This window comes from Geotrypetes seraphini, chromosome 7 (genome assembly GCF_902459505.1).
Source record: "Geotrypetes seraphini chromosome 7, aGeoSer1.1, whole genome shotgun sequence".
Classification (NCBI taxonomy): domain Eukaryota; kingdom Metazoa; phylum Chordata; class Amphibia; order Gymnophiona; family Dermophiidae; genus Geotrypetes; species Geotrypetes seraphini.
Genome location: NC_047090.1, coordinates 67,171,420 through 67,199,082, shown reverse-complemented (window position 1 = coordinate 67,199,082; position 27,663 = coordinate 67,171,420). Strand labels below are relative to the sequence as shown.

Sequence of the window (27,663 nt, the reverse complement as noted above, 5' to 3'; positions counted from 1 at the left end):
GGGTGTCAAAGTCCCTCCTTGAGGGCCGCAATCCAATCGGGTTTTCAGGATTTCCCCAATTAATATGCATAAGATCTATTTGCATGCACTGTTTTCATTGTATGCTAATAGATCTCATGCATATTCATAGGGGAAATCCTGAAAACCCGACTGGATTGCGGTCCTCGAGGAGGGACTTTGACACCCCTGCCCTGGAGGGATCAGAGGGGGCTAAGTTCAAAGCTCCCGCCTTCCTACAAGGACGCTCCACAGCTAGCCATCTAGCACAAATTGGGTTAAAACATCCCAAGGATTCCATCTCTAACAATTTTAATCAAAATATAGAGGCTTTTAAAATCAGACCACTCACCAAATGGCCCTTTGTGTGGGCCGAGGAGCGCCAAGGAAAATGCAACCACAGATCCAGGGAAGCAGGAATAACTAAGTTAAAATAACACAATATAACACCAGACAAGTTCCAGACATTAAGCCAAAGAAGTGACAAACCAAGACAAACTGGCTCCTATGCTTAAGTGCACTACTCACAAACTTATACTCCACCAGAGGAAAAGCTTCACGTCAGGCACAAGATAGCCTCTCAATCCTAGACCACCCAGTTTATGCCTGCACCATGACAATTCCCGCTGAAGTCAGCCCGCGAACCACTAGTACCATCTCATACCTAGTACCTGAAGTAATAATAGGCAACATGCCTTCCTTCCCACCCATCCACAACAACAGGAGGATAACTAGAACCCTGAGGTAAATTAAGCTCCTTGAAGCAGAGCCTCCCGAAGACTACATACCAATAGAGTGCAAATACCTTAATGCACGTTCTGTTTGCAAGGCCCTAATCATAAACAATCTTATAGCTGACAGCCAAGCCAGCATAATCTGCATCACATCACAGAAACATGAATCCCAGATGAAAACTCACCGACCCTGTTAGATCTATGCCCTCCAGGATACAAGATAATACATTTGCTGAGAACACATAAAAGAGGTGGAGGCTTCCTACTAATATACAAGTCATTCCTCACCATAAACACTCTTGACAAATAGGTGGACCCAGAACTGGAATACATGATCTGCACCCTCAAGAACCACAAGGTAGGTAAAGACACAGGCCTGCTGTTACTATACCGGCCACCTGGTAACTGGTGCCTGGTGGAGGACAAACTCCTCAAACTGATCTCCTACTGTGCCACACTCTTCCCTAACTTGGTGATGCTGGGGGACTTCAATCTCCATCTAGAAATGTACAATGACTCCAAGGTCCACATCCTCAAAGAACTACTCGATTGACTAGAGATCCACAGTCCACCTCCAGTCCCAACACAAAGAGATGGCCACGGCCTTGACCTTAACTGCTTCGAGAGGGCAAGTCCACTACTACACAAACTACACTGGCTTCCTCTGAAAAAAAGAATCCACTATAAACTAGCCTGTATGATTCACAAGTCCATCTTTGGACTAGTGAATTCACAAGTCCATCCAGTAGACTAGTGACCAACATTCCAGTCTCGCACACCTTTCTTAATTCAAGGACTATGCAGTAATTTAAGATATCCTTTTCATCCTCTCAAAGAGAATGCCAGAAGAGGATGTTTAACTCCACCTTCAAGTTCCTAGGACCACACATCTGGCCCACCTGTGATGACTACCCACGCTTTGCCTGTTCAGGAAAAGATTACAGATTTTTCTCTTCCCCAAGTAAACTCCTCCCAGCCTTCTTCCCACGAACTGACATCCTTAAACCGACATAGCAATACTAAACTCACCTTCAACAACACTATATCATAAATGTAACCTCTGTAGCACCGAAAAGCCGCTAAATTTAGACCTGACAAGCCTGACAATAGCAAACCGAAATCAGAGCAGATCAGAAAGACACCTTCAACTCATGTGTAGAAAGAGAAACTGAGGAGCAGAGCAAAGTGCAGAGATAGGGGAGGTGCAGACAAAAAAATGTATAGATGATGCCTTCTACACAAACTCACGAGTAGAGGTGAATAACTCACTGGTTCAAGACTCGTATGTCTTTTGCACTAGAAACAGAAATGCATTGCTAATATTGGGATCAAAAATTGTTGGCTTTTAGAACTTATCACTCACGTGAAAAAACATTTGCATGCCTCCATACCACTCCTCAGAGGGAGCATTGCTGATGACTTAGGACATGGACACCAGACAACCGCAATAGCAAGGCAATTCTATAACTCGACATTTCCACTTAGGCACCCCCGAGGACTGTATAATGGCATCTGTGCTCCCATATTCCATTATAGAATATGAGCATAACCCAGTTTTGGCAGACATTTACATGCCTGCAGATACACTAGACAAAGACAGGTGCATAAATGCGGCAAGGACTTGTGTAACGTACAATATTTATAAGTTACATGTATAAGTGGGAGCCCCACCCACTGCCTGCCCAATCTCCGCCCACATACATGTCCCCTGCAGTTCCATACCCAGTGCATAGACATTCTACTAGCATTATGGGCTGGATTCAGTAAATGGCACTCAGTACTTTTCTATAAGGGTCAGTCCAGGCTGAGTATTCTTTATAAAATGACATGTGGTGCCGATTCCTTCACCCAAATTTGGGCACCAAGACTTATTTCTGCTGAAATCAGGTGTCATTTCTGGTATCCAATTTGGGCATTCATCCCCGGTATTCCATAACACTGAATGCAAATTTTCTGAATGCCCTTGGCCTGACCTTGTCCCTCCTTTGGCTGTACCCTTTTTGGGATTTGGGTATCCAGTGATATAGTAAGCAAATCCTAATTGGTGCCAATTAACATTAGGAATTGATTGTTAGCACCCAATTGCCACTAATTGGCTCATTATCTAATTAGATTGTGTGCTACTCAGGATCGTGCCATTTTGGCATGTAAATTTGGGTGGCCTATAGAAAATCAAGGAGTACATGCGTAAGTGGAACTGACATGAAAGTGCTAGCATTCTGCAAGATTTCATGTGCAATGTGGGTGCCCAGCTATATAATTGCCCTTCATATGATTTTAATTGTTAAAGACATTACCTTTTTGAAGGCACTGTGAAGGTCATTAAGTTGCCACATGGAGTACAAGACAACTGATGCAGCTTTGCCAGCTTTAGTGGAAACATTCCTGCAAAGAGCACAATCCATGTTATATGTTTTCACAAAATCAACAATATTTGACATCTATGGCACGTTACATTCCCCACCCTCATGTTTTTTTTTTCCTTTTCATGATTAAAACTTGGTTGATTGAACACAATAACTTCAAGGTTGCTTAAAGATCTTTACTAAAAACAAGGTTCATCGACCCTGTATCTTGTCTCTGACAATGGTCACTGTAGGGCTCAATACTATTTTTGTTGCACCTTTTTTGAGATAGGGTGACCACACCTCTGTATAAAATTCCCATGATTCTAATTTTGTCAGGAGTCTCATGAGGAACTTTGTTGAAAGGTTTTTTGAAAATCTAGATAACACCTTCTAAAACTCTTTGGACGCTTATACATTTTTTCACATTCTACTATCTAAAAATATTCAATATTTTTTCCAGTCCTAGCCAGAGACCTCGGTAATTCTATTAAAATCAATCTTGGGCCTAACAGGTTTTTTTGGGGTTTTTTTTTTTTACATTACATTAGTGATTTTTATTCTGCCATTACCTTGCGGTTCAAGGCGGATTACAGAAGAGGATTTCTGGACATGTCAAGAGGTGTTACAGAGTAGAGTGGGTTGCTTCAGAGGATTGAAATGTTTCATAGGGTGTTAGTTAGTCTTCATGGATTTTTTGAATAGCAGGGTTTTTTTTTCTTTTCTGAAAGTTTTGTAGTCTGGGGTTGCGATTAGTAGATTGGAGAGTTGGTGGTCTAGTTTTGCTGCCTGTGTGGCTAGTTTCTTTAACTCAGTTACTGATTTTGGAGGCGGTGCTGTGCTGGTGCCAAACTGTTGCCTCTTCATTATGATGGACTTGACACTGCCCCAAGGGCTATTCAAATATATTGAAAATTTCTTACAGAATTTCTTCAGAATTCTTTCAGCAGCTATGTTTGATACCTTTGCTTCAGATTCATTTCATACACAGAAACAGCTTGATTCTTCATCTAGGATTATTCTAATCAGCTGAATGATTGTGATTGGATACAGCTGGACTCTAACTTATTGTGCACCATGTTGAGGCCAGCATTTTAAAGCATGTGATCACTGTCAGTTTCAAAAACATCTCATATGACTTTGAAAGCATCCTAAAAACAATGTAAAATTTAAAAAATTCTCAGTTGATTTAGCAAGGAGTTCAACAATTGAGGCCCTATAAATTGAAAAACTATTGCCTATTATTACCCACTTTCAAACATAGAGCCAGTCATAATTATGTTTCTATATATTTCATCATCAATCCACAACGGCATATAATAAACTTTAAAGTGCCTAATTTCTAAGCAATTTTTTTTCAGATAGTACATTTCTTAGAACTATTTGAAAAAAAAAGATTGCTTAGAAATTAGGCACTTTGAAGTTTATTATATGCCGTTGTGGATTGTTGCTATATATTACATAGACAACGTCATAAACAACATGGGGCTATTTCAATACATCTATATATTTCATATCATATATTTAAAATATTCAAGCCGATGAGGAAGCTTGCAGCCCTGTGAGAGAGCCGCTTCTGAGGGCCTCTTAAAGTGCTAGTGAGATATGTGTGTGTGCCAGAAAGTTAGTTAACATAGAAATATAATTGTGATTGGCACTATGTTTGAAAATAGGTAATGATTGGCCAGTCAGAAAATATTTTCCTCACGTCAAAGAGATTGCCTATTATTAGACAGCATGCATCTCACCCAAAGCAGACATTTTCAATAGAGTCTCCTAACTAGATCTCAGACTCCTTGAGGGAACATAACTTAATTAAGAATACAAAAAAAGATGGTCACCATTTCTCAAAGCTTTGAATGTTATTGCCAGCAGTTAAACTTAGCTTTCCATTTGACTGAAAACCAATGTAGTTTAACCAGTAACGGCACAGTTGACTCCCACTGAAGTACCCCCCAAATTGCCCTAGCTGTAATATCTTGACTGTGCAGTTTTCATACCATCATGTTTGGAAACGTTATCTAGAAACCATTACAGCCAAAAGCTGTACTAGCATTTATTATTCAGCCCTGTGGAGAGGTGGGCTTTTGGGTTAGCTTTGGGAGATTCAGTAGTTGGGAAGGAAAATTAGGAAACAGTCAATGATGGAGTGGGGGACAGGGAGTTGGCCATATAATCTAATCTAATCTTCATTTTATATACTGAATCTACTCCCTAAGGAGCTCGACTCGGTTTACAGTTCGTTTAAAAATGAAAAATAACAAGTAAAAACTGTGGCAGAAAAACAGAAACTGGTTAGATGGATGGAAAAAGTTAGAAAAAAGTATGTTGAATTGCTTAAAATTACTATACAACAGCTAAAATCAAATTAACTATTGTGAAAACAACCAGGTTTTTAAACTTTTTCAAAATTGAAATTATTGATCTACCAGTCTTAGAGAATCTGGAAGTCCATTCCAAATTCTCACCAATTTAAAAGTAAAAGATTTACTAAGCTTCCCAGTGCATTTAATACCTTTCAGAGAAGGAAATGCTAATTTGTGAATTGTTGTAATTCTTGAATAGCAGAATCTAAAAGAATTCCCACTAAGGGGAATCAAAGAGTCAAATATTCCATAAAGGAGTGTGAAAACCACACATGCACACTTGAATTGTATTCTATGATGGACTGGAAGCCAATGGAGTTTTCTCAGCAATGGGGAAACATGATCGTACTTTCTCTTTCCAAAAACAAGTTTGGCCGCTGTATTATGTATTAACTGGAGACGATCTAAACTGCCCTGTTTAATACCCAAATAAATAGAATTACAGTAGTCCAACTGGGCCAACACAGTGGATTGAACCAGTAATAAATAATGTTCTTGATAAAATAGTGCCCTGACTTTCCTCAGCATGCGCAAACTAAAGAAACATTTCTTTGTTAAGGAATTTTTCTGGTCATTAAAAGTGAGAGAGGAATCCAGAATAATACACAAAACTCTAGAAGTGAAGTCAAGTTGTAATATAATATTTGATTTCAATGCAATATTAGTAGGGAGATTAACTAATCTAGGTCCGATCCAAATCAGCTTAGTTTTTGAAGCATTCAGTTTCATTTGAATGGAATTCGCCCAATTCTGGAGCTTAGAGATACAGCTATCTATGCCTGTAACAGGTCACTGAAATCATGTTTGACTCCCAACAAAATAAAAATGTCATCCGCATAGGTAAAAATAGATTCTGCAGGCAAAAGACAGAAATTTTTTAAAGACATCATATAGATATTAAATAAAATAGGACAGCAACTTTGTCCTTATCTTGATAGGATAGGCTAAGGATCTGGATGCTTGGCCACGGCTATTTTTCTCCCATCTTGCTGGGAAGGAAAAATATATTGTTTGCAGGGCTGCTTTTTTTTTTTTTTTTTAATGTTAGAACATATTTGCTGCAACCAAAATAACTGCCTAAAATTAACTGGACAGTTGATTCTGACCCCTGACTTTAAATATTTATTTCTATCCTGTACTTATCTGGACACAATTTAGCCATTCTTTTGGAGGAGAAAGAGAGTGGAGGTGTGGCCTAGTGGTTAGTAGAGAATAACACGGGGACAAATTTATCCCTGTCCTTGCAAGAACTCAATTCCCCGTTCTGCCCCATGTGTTTTGTCGCTGTCTCTGTCCCATTCCTGTATGCACTTATTTTAAAGTGTTTGAGACTTGTGCAGATGAGGACAGAGCTTGCAGGAACAGGGCAGAAACAGGAAAATAACTTGCTGGGACAGGACGGTAAAATGAGTTCCTGCGGGGGGAAAATTTGTCCCCGTATCATTCTCTAGTGGTTAAAACTAATACCTCAGCACCCTGAAGTTGTGAATTCAATCCCAACCTGTTCCTTGTGACCAGGGCAGGATTCTTCAAGGGCCCCTAGGCACACATGCACTCTGGGTCCACCTGCCACACCCCGCCCCCATTTATCTGTTTTCTTATTTACTTCTTTATTTCCACTTGTATTTTTTTTTTTTTATTCAAAGCAAACAAAGATCAGCATACCAGTGCACAGTTTTTCTTCTATGCAACCCCCAAACATCTCTGAACAAATCCCTCTTCCTTCCCCTCCCACCTACTGACTCAGGACTTTAACTCTGAACCCTTTACATACATATATAAAAGTGTTCAAATATACTGTATTGTAAAGCAGTAATACTATCCGAAATACAGTATAAGTCTATATTAATAACCAAGTGTACGATGCCGCTCAACTGCCTCACTCTATGTCACAGTTCTTCAACCGCCGGTCCGCGGACCGGTGACGGTCCGCAGAAAATTTCTGCCGGTCCACACAGGGCCGGCGAGATCAAGTCGGCAGTTAAATTTCCTGCCGACTGCGGTTCCTTCTGACTAATGTTTCTCCCAGCCTCAGGCGATCAAGATAGGCTGCCAACGTCGGGGCCTTCCCTCTCTGAGTCTCGCCTGTTCAGAAACAGGAAGTTGAAACAAAATAGGCGGGACTCAGAGAGTTAAGGTCCCGACGTCGGCAGTGTGTCTTGATCGCCACCCCTGCCGAGTTGCTGAAGAGGGCCGCGGGGAAGTTGCGATTAGACCGGAGAGAGCTGCAAATTCAGGTGCAGGTGGAGGGAGATGGTCAGCGTGTGCGAACAAGATCCTGGGGAGCCTTCACAGTGGCTGTCTCCCCTCCCATCAGCTCTCCAATTTGCCAGGGAAGTGATTTACCGGCAACTTCCTGCAGGCAAGTACCAGAGCTGCTGGAAGGGGAGGAAGCCACTGTAGGAGGCTGGGAAGATCTGGAAAAGGGAGAGCTGTTACTGGACTTGAAGGGAGTTAGAAGGAGAGATGCTGCTGGGAGGGGAGGAGGGAAAGGGATGGGAAGAGAGTTAATGTTGGATAGAGAGAGGAGGGAAGGGAGAAGAAGGAGAGATGCTGCTGGGAGGGGAGGAGGGAAAGGGATGGGAAGAGAGTTAATGTTGGATAGAGGGAGGAGGGAAGGGAGAAGAAGGAGAGATGCTGCTGGGAGGGGAGGAGGGAAAGGGATGGGAAGAGAGTTAATGTTGGATAGAGGGAGGAGGGAAGGGAGAAGAAGGAGAGATGCTGCTGGGAGGGAGGAGGGAAAGGGATGGGAAGAGAGTTAATGTTGGATAGAGGGAGGAGGGAAGGGAGAAGGAAAAAAAGGAAGGAGGGTAGGGAGAAAGAAAAAAAGGAAGGAAACAGCTGGCAGGGAGATTACAGGAGGGGAAGGGGGTCAGGGTGGAATGGAGAGATCAGATGAGAGAAAGGGGAGAGAGAGGAATGAGAAAGTAGAGAGACATTGATGCTGGAAAGGGGGTCAGCAGAGAAATGAGAGAGGGATAAAGATGCTAGATCTGGTGTAGGAGAGATAAAAATGAAGAAGGCAGTGAAGCTGGAATGAATGATGTAAAAAGGAGAGAGGAGGATGGACAAGGAAGAAGGGCATAGAAAGAAGTCAGATACATATGGAAGGGGGAGAAGGCAGACATTGGATGGAACGGGCAGATGCTGGAAGGAAAAGAGTGAAAAGAAGATGAAAGCAGAAACCAGAGACAACAAAAGGTAGAAAAAAATAATTTTATTTCTATTTTGTCATTAGAATAAATCAGATTTGAATTATATATCCTGCTAGAGACATAACTGGGGACTGCAGTATTCTGTTAGCATGATATTTCTATGTAGCATTCTATAATAACTTGGCTTGTTCAGTTTTCTTGATAGTAGAGGGGATATATGTGAAGGGGAGGGGAGACAGGGGTTTTGTTGGTCCGTGCTCTGTATATTTGTATTTATAAAATCACAATTGTTCAGGATATTGTTTCTTTTTATACTTTAATAAAATACGTTCAATATAAAATCATAATTACGGCTTGTGCAGATGGGATCAGATGGTTTGCGGGGACCGAGCTCACGGAGATGGGGCGTAAACGGGGTTTTAAAATTTTAGTCCTAGTAGTTTGCCGGTCCACAAAATAATTATTTTATTTCTGCCGGTCCACGGGTGTAAAAAGGTTGAAGAACACTGCTCTATGTCAACCAACTGTAACCCATATGTATGGATAAACAACCAAATTTGTAACTCCTCTAGTACATTCCACTCCATGTATGTTAACTTGTAACGAAACAACAAGGCAAGCAGTCCAAAGAATCCAACATGAAACAAAAGATCAGCAGAAAATAAGGAGATTCAAATCAGATTTATTCAAGGTGCTCCCAAGAACCATGCCCGATGCATTTCACCAAACAAGGCTAGTCAATGCTAACAGAAAACCATGTCTTTCATACACACAGAACACAGATACACCCTCACCCAGTATGGAATAAGTAATTACAAACTAAAAATAGAAATATGTAGATAAAAGTTAAAATGAACTGCCAAGAAGCCAAACTGCATACAGTGAAATGCCACAGAAACCATGACACATAGCCCCCTAATACTTTGAAAAATATAAATATAGCAGATATACATTTGAAGAAACTGACAATCACCACTTTACAAATTAACAAATAGAAATAATGCAAAAATTGAAAATAATAATATACCATTTTATTGGACTATTCCATTTTTCAATTAACTTTCAGAGGCCATAGCCTCCTTCAGGTCACTATAGTATACTGTTGTTACATATACTGTCCTGACCTGAGAAAGGGGGTTTTGGTCTCTAAAAGTTAGTAAAAAAAGTATTAAAATTAGTCCAATAAAAAGATTACCTTAATTTCTGTTTATAAAAGTTTTATCACTACAACTACAATTCTATTTTATTCTAAAGCAACCAAAATAAATTTTACCTTTTGTTGTTTCTTCTTTAATCATCTTGTCTTCATGCTCTTCTTTCTAGCCAGCAACTGTCCTCTGTCTTCCATGCAGCATCAGTCCCTTCCATCCACTGTCTGCCCTCTCCCTGTTCCATAAAGTATCTTCCCTCTTTCTATGCTCCTTCCATAATGTCTATCCTGTGCCCCTTCTCTCCTTTGTACATGATTCATTTCAGCTTCACCCCATTTTTCTGTCTCCACCCCTCCCCTATGCTCAGGCATCTCTCTCTTTCCTTCCTTCCTACTCCACCCCAGTCTGGCATAGATCCTTTCTTTCCTTCTCCCCATGAATTGGCATCTCTTTCCCTCTATGCTTTGGCACCTCCTCTCCCTCTGGTCTGGCATTTGTCTTCTTAATTTCCCTTTCCTCACCCCATGCATTTGTCTCCTTAGTTTCCCTTTCCTCGCCCTCTCCTTCCAACTCCCCCTCCATTATCTGGCATCTCCTCTCCTTCCTTTGTCTCCCTCCCTCCTTCCTTTCCCCTGGTCTGTCATCTGTTTCCTTCCCTCCCCCCATGCCCTGGCATCTCTTCCTCCCCATCCAAGGTCTGGTATCTCCTTTCCTTCTTTCCTTTCCCTCCCTCCCTCCCATGGACTTGGCATCTCTCAAGTTCCTCTCCCTTTCCCTTCCCTCTCCCCAATTGGGTACAGCAGCAGCATTTCTCTTCCTCCCCCCCCCCCCCGTGCAGCAGCATTCCCACCACCCATGCAGCAGCAGCAACAGCATTTCTCTCCCCTTCCCCCTTCCCTGTGAAGCAGCAGCATTTCTTCTGTTCCTCCCTCCGGCAAGTGTTTTGTTTCTGGCCGGCTCCTTTGCTGCCTGTTCAAAGCCGTAGGCGTTGGCTCCTCGCTCAATCCGCATCATCGTCGGAAGCCTTCCCTCAGACGCAGACGCGGATCATGCGAGGAGCCAACACCCGCGGCTTTGAACAGGCAGCAAAGGAGCCGGCCAGAAATGAAACACTCGCCGGAGGGAGGCACAGAAGAAATGCTGCTGCTTCACAGGGAAGGAGAGAGAAATGCTGCTGCACGAGAGGGAGCACAAACTGATTTAAAGGTTTGTTGCTGCTGGTTAAGGGAAGCAGTAGTGGCAGAATAGAGAGGGTGGTTCTGGCGGTGGGCCCCCCTGACCATTTCAGGCCCTAGGCCTGTGCCTACTGAGCCTACCCGTTAATACGGCCCTGCTTGTGACTCTAGGCAAGATACTTAATCACTCCATTGCCCCACGTACCAAAGTTAGATTGTGAGCCAGCCGGGACAGATAGGAAAAATATCTAAGAGTACCTGATTACTATTCAGTGCATTGTAAACCACTATGTGAATCTTTTTATAAAAGGTGATTGATAAATCCTAAATAAATATCTGCCAAAGTTATCTATGAAAATATACTTTGAATATTGAACTTAAGTGTGTCTTTTGTATCTAGTTGAACTTTTTATATTTAGCTTAAATTATTAGTCATAAACATTGATTATATTGTATTATTTTCATAAATTAAGTATGCAAAATTTGAAAATATTGAACTCAATAGTCAGTCCATGGCAGTATGCATTATGCATCTGGTAAGCTACTTCTAGTTGTGAGCTGAACAAACCCTTATATCCGTGTTTTTCAACCACTGTGATGAGTCAAAACCGCGTGAGACAATCGTGTGTGGACAATGCCAGGCAGACAATCACGCGCAGGACGTCAGCGCGCTGGATTAAAACATTATTTTAATGCGCTCCAAGGGGGTGTGTGTGTGTGGGGAACCCCACCACTTTACTTAGAACTGCTGGCGCTCCTGTTGGGGGTGGGTGGGGGAAACCCCCCCCATTACAGAGGAAACTATAATTTTTCCCTAAAAAGGAGGGAAAGAGACTGTTTCCTCTATAATGGGGGGTTCCCCCACAGGCGCGCCAACAGTTCTAAGTAAAGTGTGTGTGGGGGGTTATCCCCCCACCCCCTAAAAGCGCTTTAAAATAGTGTTTTAATCCAGCATGCTGACATCCTGCGGGTGATTATCTGCCCGGCATTGTCCGCACACGATTGTCTCACGTGGTTTAGTCTATGTACCCTGTGCTGCAGATGCTCCACAGGTGTACCTTGGTAATTAGAACAGCTTAATTTGTGGAATAGAGTCTACCTTTTAAGTTTTCTTGTCTCTAGAGGTCGGCAGCAGCAAGCAATGATTTATACATCCTGCATGTGCCAGCCCCAGAGCTTTCACTCTGATGTAACTTCCTGCTTCCACATAGGCAAGAAGGCTCTGGGGTTGGCACAAGTAGGGTGCATGAATCGCTGCTCGCTGTTGCCAACAACTAAAGACATGAAAACTTTTTAAAGTGTGTGTGGGGGGGGAGGGACAAGAATAAAAAGGGGAGATGTCTGGTGGCTAGCTGGAGAAGGAGAGATGCTGGCTATTTGTGAGGTTGGAGGGGGAAAAAAAGGTAAATGATGGACTTTTTTTTTTGAGGGGGGGGGAGGAGGTTAAATGCCGGACCATGTGTGGGGTTGCAGTTGTGGGGTCAAGAAGGTAAAATGTTGGACCACGTGTGGAGGTGTGCTTTGATAATTTTAGCGCCATGTAAAGTGTGCTCCGAGACAAAGGCTGAAAATTTCTGCCCAAGATATTCAATGTCGGGGCATGTGCAGCTCCCATCGTTGAATATCTGGGTATGTCTGCTGACCCAGAGATTAACTTGGCGCTGGCTGATATTCAGACTGGTGTCCAGTTAACTTGGCGCATAAAGTTAGGACAGCTGTTTTTGCTGACCTTACTTTATGCAGTTACTTGGGCGTTAGACGAAAATCTCTGCTAACAAGCTAAGTTGAAGATCTATCCTAACTCTGCACTTGGACTGTTCCAACCTATCCAGTTAGCACTAACAAATACTGAATATCAACTGCTGGTTTGCTCAACGGAGATAACCATGCTTGGTTAAACATTTTTGAATACTGGGCCTATTCTACCCAGATTTTTTTTTTTTTAAGTTCAATAAGTTTTATTGTTTTAAACAAAGGAAATTTTTTGGAATTTATTAATAATTATTATATTTTTCACATAAGCAAATAAACAGGAATAAAGCAATCTTCATACAAATATTTAAATTACAAGTAGTCGTTGACTTACGACTGCAATTGGTTCTGACTGCTAGGTCGTAAGTGGATCAGGACGTAAGTCGGCCTATGTTAAATTAAGGCAAGAATATTATGATATTTTAATCATTTTATTCATCTTAAAACAATCTGTTAACAACATTTTCTTTCTTTGGAGAGCGGAAGTCGCGTCGTAAGGTCGAACAGTCGTAACTTGGATAAGTCGTAAGTCGACGACTACCTGTATAACATACCAGTAATACATGTTTTCTAGCCCACATCTTGAGGAAAAAAAGGCAGATTCAATTAAGAAATCTAAGAATTATCCATCCATTTATCAGTGCATGATTCTTTCATACTCCTATCTCAATACAATCAATCATTTCTCTAAACTGCTAAGGAAATTTTCCTATTGCAGAGTCCCCAAAATATAGTCCTTTCCTTGAAAAAAATAATAAGACATTTACAAGGGTATTTTAAGAAAAATGTTGTCCTCAGAATTGCTGCTCTTGATTCCAAAGCCAACATGGCTTTCAATCTGAGCTGAGTAGCCTAGGAAACATTAGGAATGAAAGATTAGGTTCTTACCTGGATAACCTTGTTTTTATTGACTTCAATTGGTTCAGAATGCTGCAGTTCGCCTGATCTTTGGTCTTAAAAAATATGATCATGTAAGCCCTTTTTATGCTAGACTGCCTGCCTTTTGGGGCCAGAGTGTTTTTAAGTTTGGGTGTATCTGTTATAAGGCTTTTTTTGGATTAGTACCCTCTTATCTGGTACCTTATTTGAAACTGTTTAATTAAAAAAAAAAAAAAAATACCAGAAATTTGGGTATGTTTATCTTCCCTACCCCAAGGGCCTGTCGTTATAGAACTTTTTTTTGACAGGACATTATAATATCAAGCGGGAAAAATGAATTCCTGGATAAGTCCGTTGATTGTCCAAGCTTATTCCTACCCTATGGGCTCCTTTTATAAAGGCGCGCTAGCAGTTTAATGCATGTAATAGCACGCGCTAAACCGCCGGATGCGCTAGCCGCTACCGCCTCCTCTTGAGCAGGCAGTAGTTTTTGGCCAGCGCGGGGGTTAGCACGTGATGAAAAGTCACGCACGTTAACCCTCCTAGCGTGGCTTTGTAAAAGGAGCCCTATATTTAGAAAATTATTAAGAACTCATTTATTTGATAAACAAGAATGTTGATTTTTACTAAGCCTATGTTTATATGGGTATTTTTATCAGGTTACGTTTTTTCCAATTTTCTTTTTAATTAAATTGTATTTAATTGAGGTATTAATAGTTGTGTGTTTGAAACTGTATTTTAACTATGTTGTATTAATTTGTTCATTAGACGCAATTGTGCATGAGATTGTATTTGAAATGTTTTAATTTTTTCTGTTGTGAACCGCCTTGAACTGCTGGTAGGATGGTATACAAGAAAATAAATTATTATTATTTGTTAATATGCACAGAAGTGCATACATTAAGGGCTCCTTTATTAAGCTGCGATAGCATTTTTAGCGCGTGAATTGCTGCGTGTGCTAAAACCACGCCACGCGGTTAGAACTAACTCTAAGCACGCGCTAAAACCGCTATCGCAGCTTAGTAAAAGAAGCCCTAAGTGTTCTGATCTGCTTTGTTTGGGAGGGATTTTCTCCCTACCACTTGGCCCCCCTGTAGTTCCCCAGCCCTAGAGGACTCGGAGTAGGTTAAGCCCCTTCGTGTGCACCACGGCACGCGGTTCATGGTTGCTCCTCATTCGACCATCAAAACTGACATGATAGAGGTAGAACAGCCCGAGGAGTCCATCCCAGTCGATTATGAGTCAAATTGAGAGGTTTTGAGACATTTGGAGGCTTTAGAAAAAAAAAAAAGATTGTTTAAAATCCAAATTGGCCGCCATCAGAAAAATTGCGCCAAAAATGGCCTGTAGGGGCTTTCCTGAAAATTACAAAATGCAGGGAAAGGGGTTTTGGAGGTGAGGGGATCCTATTTCTGGCCCTATAAACCCTTAAATTCAACTTTTTCAGACCCCCCCCTGATTTTCCCCAAAGGGAATAATGGGCTGTACTCATAGTGCTGCTGCTGGTGCCTGCCTGTGTTAGCTTTGCAGATGCCACACAAAGCAGTGAAATTCTTGTGGAACAGTCCAGACCTGCAAATCTTCGAGCTGCCAGTCAGACTAGAACTGACTGAAGGCTCAACCCCCACAAAGTCTTACAGCATGATTGGGGGAGGGGGAGAATAAAATGCTGCTGGCTCCCTGAACCTCAAAGGAATTCACATGAGCTCCACAGCCTGCACTCAAGCCTCTAATAAATCAAAAGGTGAGCAGGCTCCCAGGAGAACAGACCCTGAGCCTCGAAGTAACACAAAGCAGGCTGGTTCATCAGGTATACTCAGGGGTTGACCTGTGAGCTGCAGCCTGCTCTTGCGGAGTCTGCATTCTCTCCCAGGCAGAGTAGCCCCATATATGGGGTCCTCTAGCACCAAAGCCTCCCAAAAACAGAGTAAAAAGACCCGGAAATAATTTAAAATAAAAAACCAAACTGAGCAGATCAGAGCACCTCTTCTTGGTTTGCTTGCAAATGGAAAACCTAAGAGGGAGCTATACTCCATTGGTGAAGGAGAAGGAGCTGAAAAATATGATTGCCACCCGTCTGCAAGTGGTTCGTGAGTATGGATTGATCAGCTAATGGACAGACTCCTGGAAATATGTAACAGCTAAACATTTATCTTAGCTTCACAAAAACTCTAATATTTCTTTTTAAAGAAAGTCTTTAAAACTGATGCTTTATTATTTTCATTAGTAAAGAGTAGCTAAAAGAGTAGACCTGGTTGTAATACCATCCTGAGTGTCTTCAAGATAAGCAGATAAATCAAATTCTGGGGTTACAAGTCTGCCTACTCCTTGTTGAACATCCTGGAGTTTCTTTTTAGAAGGCAAATAATAGCAATTACTAAAAAGCATAGGGCTCCTTTTACTAAGGTACGCTAGCGGTTTTAGCGCACGCACCGGATTAGCGCATGCAATTTAGTGCACGCTATTCTGTGCGTTAAGGCCTTAGCGCACCTTCGTAAAAGGATCCCATAGTTTCAGAATTAAATAGTTTTAAAACCTCTCAGAGACATTTCCTTAACAGAATCTCAGGAGATACCCCCCCCCCAAGTTACAAACCCTATGTGCATTCTCCATCATCTCAAATGAAAAAAGGAGGTATCTTTAATTGCTAAAATGGAATTGCTTGCAGGATGGCCACTTAGGTTTGAATATCTGAAAACTTCTTATCCAAGAACTGAATATTATAATCCACATTTGCAAACTTGTTCACAATTTCTTCAGAAAAGGAAACAGTTTGGGAAATGACTGACTTCCAAGTACCCTTCCAAATGATTACAAGTCTGCATCCATATATCGTTCAAAGTTACCGTATTTTCACGCAGATAACACGCACCCGTGTATAACGCGCACAAGGGTATAGCGCGCAGAAACCACGATTTTATGTATAAAAACTTTTGTATACCGCGCTCACGGGTATAACGCGCGAGGGGTATGCGCGGTAGGTAAAAACACGTATAACGCGCGCATTATATGCGTGAAAATACGGTACTTCCTTGTCTATATCTCCTCCCTCTTTCTTCTCCCCTACTCCCATCTATCCATAAGAAGCATTTCTTCTTATCTCTTCCCTGTTGCACCCATTGCTGTGCACCATCTCCTCCATCTATCTCCCCTTCTCCTCTATCCCTATGCACCATCTCATCCCTCTCCCATGGTCAGACATCTCTGTCTTCCCCCTTCCCCCCTCATATGGTCTGGCATCTTTCTCCTCTCTTTCCCATAGCCTGGAATATCTCTCCCCTCCCATGGTCTGGCATCTCTCTCTCCTTCCCTCCCTCTTTCCACGGTCTAATATCTCTCTCTCCCATCCTTCCCTTCCATTCTGTGATCTGACATCTCTCTCTCTCCTTCCCATTCCAGTGGTCTGACATCTCTCCCTTCTTTGGGTTATCTCTTTTCCCTCCCAGTGTACCATTTCTCCCTCCCTCCTCTCCACCACTATCATGTCCAATAATTCTCCCTCTTTCTTCCTTTCCCCATATATATCATCTCTTTCCCTCATGCCACACACATATGTCCAACAATTCTCCTTCCTTTTCCCTCCTCCACTGGCAGCAATTCTTTCTCTCCCTTCCCAGTACTCCACCTGTGCAGCATCTCTCTTTTCCTCCTTTCCTTGCCCTCCCACAGCCCCTGCATTTGTCCTTCCCAACCCTCTCCCAGTATGTGCAGTATCCGTCATCCCAACCCCCTTAGCATCTGTCCTCACTGCCTTCCCAAAGCCCTACCGCCTGCATTCAGCCTCTCCCTCTCAGGCTCTGTAGCCAGCCCCCTTCCCTCCCTTCCCTGTCAGGCTCTGCACCCAGCCCCCTTCCCTCCCCCTTGTCGCGGGAGCCAGTCATGAAGCTGCTCAGTGTTGAGCAGGTGTGCCAAAGCTTGTTGCAGCTCAGCAGCAGAAGAAACACTTTTCCACAAGTGAAGACAGAGCCTGACAGGGGTTGGGAGGGAAGGGGGTTGGGGCAATGCTTGTTGCCGCTTTGTGGCAGGAAAAACCCGATTCCGCAAGCCTGACAGAGGTTGGGAGGGAAGGGGGCTGGGGCAGTGCAAATTTCTGGGGAGGCCATGGCCCCCCTCCCATCCCGACGCCTATGCTATGACATATTTCATTTTATTTTTATGTACAGAATACCTACATCTTTAACCAACACACATTTTTCAACAGCCTAACCTTTGCTTTTTTCATTACATATGATGTTCCAATTCTCTGGTTGAAAGACACTTTTTATGAAGCAGCTTATTCCTACAGCTTATTCAAACATTGTGGAATCCTTTTGCTATTAACCTGATCAGACAGCTGCTCACCCATCACTGATGCTTATGTTGAAAATCTTTGACAGACCATTGTTGAGGAGAGTCTGTGCATTCTGGGAACTGTGCTGGATCAAATTGTTCAATAAATAGCACATTGATGCTATTGTTTCAGTTTCTATAGTGGAATCCCAGGCAGAGTCAGGGAGTAAAGTCACCAGATCCGGGATGATGTCTTTAACTGGAAAATAAAAATGAAATATACTTTTCAGATTCTTCATTTGTGTACTTTAATATACTTGAAGAGCAGCTTTATTTAAACACATATTATAGAGTATATCAGCTGGTGGTTTAGGCCCCCCTTTTATCAAACCGCGGAAGAGCTTTTTACCACAGGTGTCAGAGCATTTATCTCGCTGCCCTGCGGTAAAAAGTTCTACCATGGTTTGATAAAAGGGGCCCTTAGTTATCCTAATATAACACATACCTTAGTCTACTGCACAGGGCTGGTTCAAGCCCAACAGATGGGCTGGTCCTGGAGGCACTCCAACAATGGTGCCCCTCAGTCCTTCCATTGCTTAACCGACAAGACATTAAGACACAATAACTGCTGAGAAATATCATTATTGCATGAAACAAATCATTATATATATTTATAATGATTAGAAAAACACTGAAATTCATATTGGATAATGGGTGTGGCAAATGACAATGAAAAAGTTAAGGGCATGATCAGTGGCGTAACGACGGTGAGAGGAGCCCGGGGTGGCGGCGGCGTTCCTTCCCCCCCCCTTCCCTGTACCTCTAGTTCACTGCTGCAAGCAACAATTACTTCAACGTGCTCTTTGTGACCCCATCGTCTCTCCTGCTGTCAATTCCTGTGCGCGGCACCCGGAAGCGATGTCGGCATGAGAGATGATGTGGTCGTGAGAAGCACGTTAAAGTTATTGCTTGTGGTGATGAACAACTAGAGGTACGGGGGAATGGGTGCACACGCATGGTGAGGGGAGGAATGGGAAGAGGCAGGGTGGAGAGGAGGATGAGGAGGGGGGCCGGCGCTCCACCAACATGGTGCCTGTGGGCAGACCGGCCTCCCCCCCCCCCTTACAATGCCACTGAGCATGATAGCTAGTGGGAAAAAGTCTGTGGTGCTCCCTTTCCCTTGGTACCCGAAGCATACGCTTATTTTGCTTAACAGTTAATCCAGGGCTGATATTGTATACAGTGTTCCCCCACAAATTTGCGGTTTGTGAATTGCGGACTCGCTCATTCGCGGTCTGCTCCAACCGTCTCTTCCTGTAGTAAAGTCGGGCTACACCAATCAGGAGCTGCGTGTAAAAGCAGCTCCTGATTGGTGTAGCCCGACTTGACTACAGGAAGAGGCGGTCGGAGCAGACCACGAGTGATTTTCTTCACCCGCCGGCGCTCCAGCTGCCCTCTCCTGCCTTTTGAAATTCGCAGGGGTTCCATTCGGGGAAGTACTGTATTGCATGTTGAAAACACCTATGCCAGTCATCATGGGTCATAAAGGTAGGGGAGGGTGGAGGAGAGAAATGTTAGTTAATGTGAAGGGAAGAGGCAGATTGTAGGAGAGACATACCAAAGGGGAACTAAAGGAGAAAAATACCAGTTACCACAGGGGGCAGGGTGGAGGAATGTCCCCATAAATAGCCCAGCCTAGACTAAAAAATGCTCGAGTACCTGAATAAATTCATGTAAACCGTTCTGAGCTCCCCTGGGAGAATGGTATAGAAAACTGAATAAATAAATAAATTGTGTCACAAGACTCTTCCTGGCTTAGTGAACCAGAGCATATCACTAATAAGTAGTATATCAAGGAGACAGAGGCACAGAGAGACCTTTGATACAAGGATGGAAAAAGGGTTATCTCTGATCCTGGAACAGAAGAGGGTTCAAAAGACAAGCCCCGGGAGCTGAGAAAGGAGGACAAGGGTTTATCAGGAAAGAAGCACCTGCAGCCAAATCTGCATTGAGTCTCCAGAAACTGCAGGATATTTAACAAGTGTTGGAAAAAAGCAGATTCCCAGAGCCAGTGAAGCAGAGTTTCTCTACCCCAGAGCAGAAACTACAGTGGGAAGGTAAATGAACTGTGCCTTTTGCTATTTTACACTTTACATCATTATATGCTTTCACCTTGTTCACTATAGTGTTTCAGTACACTGGAATAGCTCAGAAATTAAAGCTTGACTAGATTGTAAGTTTGATGGAAATAGAAACTGATAGTGTGAAATGATCCCAAGTCTATTGCTGGGTCACTTGCCTCTTTGTTTTGAACATGAATGATCATTCTTTCCCCATTGTAAAACAGTTTCCTTTCATCTTACCTAGGTCTTTGTGCAGCGAACTATTGTGAGACAAGTTTCTGAGCAATGAAATTGATGTTTTCCTCACGCCAGGATTGCTGGAGTTCATCATGCTTCGAATGTGCTGTAGACCATTTTCCTTCTGTACAACAGAATGGGCCACAGCAGATGGCATCTGGCAAATGGCATGATATTGTTACCAATATGACTATAGTAAAGATGAAATACACCATCAAAATTCCTGGGCTACCTTGTCCCGTTGGTAGGCTCTTAAATGAACTCTCTTCCTCTACCCTGTTTCTATTTGCATCTCCCCAACTCTGTCAACTTTTTCACTATCAATTTTTGCATTGTAAACCGCACAGTTGTCTTTGCATAATGTGGTATATCAAAACTTAATAAAAGCATTCTGGTACTTAAGCATGCTTTGATAAAATATAGGGTCTGACTGAGTTATTTTCTTATTTATTTTTAAAACTGCTTACATCTAAGCATTGTACAGGGATGACAAACTTCAAGCTCAAACTTAATTCAGAAAAAACAAAATTCTTCATTGCTTCACCACATCCGTTTGACACCAAAACACCTCTATGCATCAATGAACTTAATCACCCCATCCAGCCCACCATAAAGATACTAGGCGTATCTCTAGATCAGTGGTTCCCAAACCCTGTCCTGGGGAACCCTCAGCCAGTCGGGTTTTCAAGATATCCCTAATGAATATGCATGAGAGAGATTTGCATATAATGGAAGCGACAGGTATGCAAATCTCTCTCATGCATATTCATTAGGGATATCTTGAAAACCCGACTGGCTGGGGGTCCCCCAGAACAGGGTTTGGGAACCACTGCTCTAGATCAATGCCTAACCATGAAAGACCAGGTAGACTCCTTAATCAGAAAGGGTTTCTTCACTCTTTGGAAACTCAGATCCATTAAAGCTTATTTCGATACGTCGGCATTCAGAACCCTGGAACAATCCCTTGTACTAAGTCAACTTGACTACTGTAACATCGCCTACTTAGCCATTTCCCCAAAAAATATGCGACGTGTACAACTAATGCAAAATGCAGCGGTCAGATTAATCTTCGGACTAAAGAAATTCGATCATGTATCACCCTACTACCGGCAGTTACATTGGCTACCGATGGAAGCATGCATAAAGTTTAAATTCGCCTGCTTCTGCTTTAAAGCGCTAAACGGATTTGCCCCTAAATACATAATTGACCTTTTCTCCTTCTCTGCCAACAGACACAAGAGAAGCTCTCATTCCTACTTCGTTTCCCCCCCAGTTAGAGGTTGTAAACTGAAAAAACACCATGAACACCTTCTTTCACATCAAGCAGCATTGTGGGGTAAAGACCTAGATCAACTGCTTTCGCCCACTACTTATGAGGAATTCAGAAAACGTTTAAAAACTCAACTGTTCCTAAAGTATCTAGACAACTGACCCACTCATCTTCTTTCTCCTCCATAGTGATTCCTCTGTCCTATTAATCTCTTTCTCCTCAACAACGCATTTCTGGTCCTATTAACTCAACTCTTCACCCCTCTTAAATTCAATCAATTTGTACCTCGCTTAATCTATTGTAAACCGCATAGAACTTAACGGTATTGCGGTATATAAACTGTTATTATTATTATTATTATATATCATACATACACAAATTATAAAAACAAGAACATTATCATAATAAAAAATACACACATTAAATGAATAATTTATTATTTTATTTCTAAAATTTCTAGACCACCTATGATTAAGCAGTTAACAATTGAAACATTCACAATAGTTCAAAGACAGTACAATTGCAAAATACTTTCAAACAGTGCAATCAAGTAATAGCACATGAATAAAATAATAAACGAAACATCATAAAATACTACACTCCCCCATCCGCATTCGAGGTGATAGGGGAATGGCAAGGCAGCGAATAGAGAAAAACCGCAAATACTTTTCGTATGTTATTTGCGGTTTTTATGTTAAAAAAAAAAAAAAAAAAGACACAAAACCATGAATAATCTGGCCTGTTCCAGTGAAGAAAGTGCAGCTGGAAGGAACGATTTTCTCTGTGCAATGCTGAGAGTAGCGATTTCCTGTGATGTAAATTTGGGGGTGGGGCCTTGTTGCGCAAATAACCAAAACCGCGAATATGGAGGGGTAAGTGTATACTAAGTTCAAATCATTCTTTCTTAATCTTCTGTTAAAATTAAAACCACTCAAACCCGGAACAATCAAAACCCCATTGAACTTCTTAAATGACATATGATCCTCACATAATCTCTGTTTGGGAATCAGCATTTGGAATTTTTTTGAACCAGTGTTGGAATTGCTATTGTCCCAATTACAACTGTGAAGATAAGTGCTATACTGCTTGGTGGAATTTGAAGATCTGACACATTTTAATGGAGGAGTTTTTTTTTTTTTTTTCAAGAGACCAATGACTCTGCTTAGCCCCAATACAGGACACTTGTACTGGATTCAGTGACGTAGCGAAGGTAGGTGGCAACTGGAGCAATGGCACCCCTCCCTCAACCTCTTCTCCGCCTTCCCACTCCTTCGTGAACCCCCCTTGCTGCATGTGCACTCCCTTCCCTTCCCTGGTACCTCTTTAATTTTCCCAGTGCAAGTAGCATTATGAATTTGCTGCCTGCGTCGTATCGGCTCTCCCTCTGAAGTCACTTCCTAGGCGTGAGATCCGGAAGAGACGTCAGAGTTCCGATAGTGACATGGGCAGCAAGTTTGTGATACTGTTCGCGCCGTGAAAATTAAAGGGGTACAAGGGAACGGAAGGGGCAGACATAATGCAGCAGGGGAGGGTCGGGAAGGAATGGGGGATGCAGAGGAGGGTAGGTGACTGTGCATCCAATATTTCTTCCCTTCTTTCAGCCTTCTGTATGCTTCCTCTCCTCCAGACCTCATTCCCTCCTCAAACTTTTTCTTTGTTTCACCCTGCCCCCTTCTTTCTTTTTCTCTCTCTCCATATCCCCTTTCATTCTCTCTCTCTCTCTCTCCGTGCCCCATTTCTTTCTTTGTTTCACCCTGCCCCCTTCTTTCTCTCTCCATGTCCTCTTTCGTTCTGAATGTCTGTCTTTCTCTCCGTGCCCCATTTTTCTTTGTTTCACCCTGCCCCCTTTCTTTCTTTCTGGCTCCCTGTCCCCCCCCCCTTTCTTTCTTTCTCCCTGCCCTCCCCTCCCCCATGCCACCACCATTGGGAAAATGGTGCCACCGCCGCTGGGGAATAGGCTGCCACTGCCACCATCGGGAACAGGCCGGCACCGAGTTCGCCCTGCTTCTCTTCCCCATGGGGCCGACCAACTCTCGCCGCCCGATGTCAATTCTAACGTTGGGGAGGACGTTCTGGGCCAGCCAGGCAGCGAATGGCTGGCCCAGAACGTCCTCTCAGACGTCAGAATTGACGCGGGCGCCGAGAGTTGGTCAGCCCCACAGGGAAAAGCAGGGAGAACTCAGCGCCGGCCTGTTCCCGATGGCGGCGGTGGCATTCAAGTGGCTAAAGAGCCGCAGTTTGCCGGCCTAGTGAGAACACTGGAGGGTGGCTAGCTGTGCACCCCGTTGGGGCGTAAACCCGGGGCGGACCGCCCCACCCCCACCCCGGTATACCACTGTCTGTACCTCACTCCCTCCCTATGACCAAAAATTCTCCTTTCTTCCATTCCCCGTGTACACAACCATCTCTTTCCCTCCCTTCCTCTCTCCCAAGTCCATGCCTTCTGTGTCCAAAAACGCATTCCCTCCCCCTTTTGTGTTCCGCGTTTGCCTCCTAGCTCTCATCTTAGCAACTTTCTCAGCCAAATACAACTGGAGCCGCGAGGCTCGTCTTGTGTTCCTACCTGCCCTGCCGCGCACACATAGCCAACCGGAAGTCTTCCCCGATGTCAGCGCTGACGTCGGAGGGAGGGCTTAAGCAAAGCCCTCCCTCCCTATGACGTCAGCGCTGACATCGGGAAGACTTCCGGTTGGCTATGTGTGCGCGGCAGGGCAGGTAGGAACACAAGACGAGCCTCGCGGCTCCAGTCATCCCCGTTCAGCTGTCTCCTGTGCACCACCTTGGAGCGTGCACGCGGACCGCACCCCCCCCCCCCCGCCCCCCTAGGTACGCCACTGCTGCGAGGGAACATGATTGAAACTTTCAAAATACTGAAAGGCATTGACAAAATAGAGCAGGAAAATAAATTATTTACATTGTCCAACGTGACACGGACAAGAGGACATGGACTGCAGCTAAGGGATGACAAGTCCAGGACAAATATCAGGAAGTTCCACTTCACGCAGCAAGTAGTGGACACCTGGAATGCTCTCGCAGAGGAGGTTATTACGGAATCCACCGTTCTAGGATTCAAAAGCAAATTAGATGCACATCTCCTTACGAGAGGCATAGAGGGATATGGGTGACTAAAATTACGCCAGGTGTACACCTGACTGGGCCTCCGCTTGTGCGGATCACTGGACTCGATGGACCATGGGTCTGATCCGGAGATGGCAGTTCTTATGTTCTTATGGCATTTGGAGGTACATTTTACATTTGTGTCTCTGCTCCTTACCTGGCAGATTACCACACAGTGAATCCCAGGATGCCCTGCATGAGGTCAGGCACTACAATTTTGAAATATGGTAGTGCTGAAGCAGGAGTTCAAGTTAACATAGTAGATGACGGCAGATAAAGACCTGAATGGTCCATCTAGTCTGCCCAACCTGATTCAATCTAAAAATTTGGTGGTTTTTTTTTTTGGGGGGGGGGGGTTCTTCTCCTTAGCTTTTTCTGGGCAAGAATCCAAAGCTCTGCCCGGTACTGTTCTTAGGTTCCAACTACTGAAGTCTCCGTCAAAGCATTATAGATAGAATAATTACTGTTGTTATTACTTGTTGTAGTCATTATAGATAGAATAATTACTGTTGTTATTACTTGTTGTAGTCACATTTAAACCAATCTTCTCAGCAGCCAAATTTAATCAAGCAACTTAACTCATTCCTAAAATGGAAAAGGTAAGCTATGCCTACTTACAGGACCATTTCCAGCTGTCAGATTCTGGAGGGCACCGAGAGCTGCTTCTTGAGTATAGCTTCTATTGCTTTTTGCTATTAAAGATAGGTACATCCGTGTCACTATGGAATGCCACAACCATTCCACACCTTTTGGGCTACTTTTCTCCTCTGGGAACGGTGCTTCCTTCTGTTGCTATTGAACATATAAATAAGACATGTTAGCAATAGGATTTTAGGAATCTGCACTATATTAATATTTACTAGCTAGCCCCTCCCCTTCCTTTTAGAAAACTGTAGTGCAGTTTTTAGCACCGGCAGTCACAGCTCCAACGCTCATAGAAATCCTATGAGTGTCAGAGCTGTTACCGCCGTGGCCAGCGCTAAAAACCATGCTACGGTTTTGTAAAAGGGGAGTAAGATAAATAAACTATTTCTCGATATTTGGCCATTGGTAGTGAGTGTTTTGCTTCCCACTGCCAGCGTTACATCTAGATAACTCTGTCTAGGCTTTGGCACTGAATATCCATTTTCTGAGCAGACTAATACATAGCCGGTTAAGTCAACATTCGGCCCTTGACCACATAAGCCAAATCGCCTAAAGATAGGACTGCTATTTATGTGGCCTCATTTAAGATGTTCGTGATTAGGGGCTGAATATTGGCACATAACCTGACTCTGCCCTTGGGTTAGCTGATTTTGAATTCAGTGCTAACGGGTCATTTTTCAGTGGAGATAACTGCTGAAAATGACTGGATAGCAACGAACACACAATTTAACCAGTTGGAGGCTACAAGGTGGTAGGCGCCTACCAGCAAATAATTTTTAAAATCATTTTTAAATTGATTTTTAACAGTGCTTTCTAGGCTGCGAGCTGTGGGGAGAGCCTCGCTTTAGCCTAGAAGCAGAGAGGTGGGGGGGGGGGGAACTGGCAGACCACGGAATTAGGAAACCCGCCCCGACTCTCCTGCTCTCTGCTGCCATTCGCCTGTGGTTTTAAAGCAGGGCTGCACTGCGGGGAAGGGCGGCAGAGAGCAGGAGAGTCGGGGCTGCATTTTTCCCACACAGTGGAGTTTCTCATATCCAGGCTGCAAGCAGGGAGTTGCAGGGCTGGCATTTGAGCGCTAGAGAGAGCAGGAAAGGAGTGAGCGACTGGTCCTCACCAGTCGCTTGGTTTCTGATCGGCCAGCCCAGTTGCTGTGCCTGAAAAATGTTGGTGAATCGCTGCATTGCTAGATTTGCATGCCATTTCCCTAATTTGCATGCATGGATCGGATCAGGTGCGGCAAGAAAGTTAGTGAATAGGGTCGGGCTCGTAAAGGGGTCACAAACCGATCAGTACATGATCGGTTTGCTTAGTGAATCTAGGACTTAGTGCCTAGATACAAAACCTGACCAAGATCTGCCCCTAACCACACCTTCTTTCTGGTAGGCGCTTCGGTCTAGGCACCTACTTGGAAGTTGTAGGCACCTGCAAGCTAATTAATTAATTGTTTTTAATCGCTATTTAATTGCAATTTTCAATTACCAGTGCAAATTAAGCCTAATTGAATAACTAAGGCAGTAAAATCGACTATGCGCGCCTATCTAAGCACCTAACTTTAGGTGTTTTTTAAAAATAGAATCAGTGCCTAGGTGCCTAAATCTAGGTTAATTGTTATAGAATAAACCTGATGTAGATGTGGAAAATTCAGATTTACAGGTGGGGAACTTACAATTTATCAGTCTGTACTGAACATCTAAATCGGTGTCTCAAACTTTTTTAGCTCTGGCACACTAAACAGAGCAAATGTTTTTCGCGACACATTATAATTGAAATTATAAAATTGCAATACCAACAAAAAATTAAATTTAAGAGTTATTTATTTAAAGTTCTTTAAGCTATGTATGGGTATTTATAAGCGGTGAAACTAAAGTAGATAGAATAGAATTATCAATGTGATGGATGTACTTGTTTTTGAATGCAAATTAACTCAAAACACGGCTCAATAGTTGACAAGCAAACACACATTTCATCATCCACCATCTGCATTCGTTCTCTTTTTTTTCCATTTAATTTCTGTCAGGGCTGAAAATCCAAGTTTGCAAAAATAATAAGATCCAAACGGTGCTTTGTTAAGATAACTATTGCATAAAAAATAAAATTATTCTTGTTATTAGTTTTCAAGGACCAATCGTGTTAAATAATGATACTTGTCTGGCAGTTGTATCCTTTTGCACACAGACGCTCATAACACTGACAGACTCTTGCGTATGTGATGTCATCTATTCTAGTCTAAACTTATGAGGGGAATTTTTTAAAAATAAGTAAAATTCTGGAATCTCTTATGGCACATGGCACACCTGGAATCTCTTCAGGCCACATCATTATGCCACAGCAAACAGTTTGAGAAACACTGATCTAAGGGCTAGATTCATTAACCTGCCCGAATCGGAACAATCCGTTTCTGATTCAGGCAGGTCCGACAAATTCACTAACCTAAAATATGCAGATGGT

The 27,663-nt window shown here is 43.0% G+C and overlaps 1 protein-coding gene across 2 annotated transcripts in view; it reads right to left on the bottom strand.

Annotated features, from left to right (window-relative positions):
• The window catches only part of PKP2 (plakophilin 2), a 222,113-nt gene that overhangs the window by 10,334 nt on the left and 184,116 nt on the right, over positions 1 to 27,663 (bottom strand). For both annotated transcript variants that reach the window (XM_033952694.1, XM_033952693.1), the window contains exons 9-12: positions 25,189 to 25,362; positions 20,187 to 20,340; positions 17,896 to 18,082; positions 3,029 to 3,116 (exon numbers count right to left, since the gene is read on the bottom strand). In XM_033952694.1, coding sequence (XP_033808585.1) covers positions 3,029 to 3,116; positions 17,896 to 18,082; positions 20,187 to 20,340; positions 25,189 to 25,362 — 603 coding nt within the window. The remainder of the gene's footprint in view (positions 1 to 3,028; positions 3,117 to 17,895; positions 18,083 to 20,186; positions 20,341 to 25,188; positions 25,363 to 27,663) is intronic.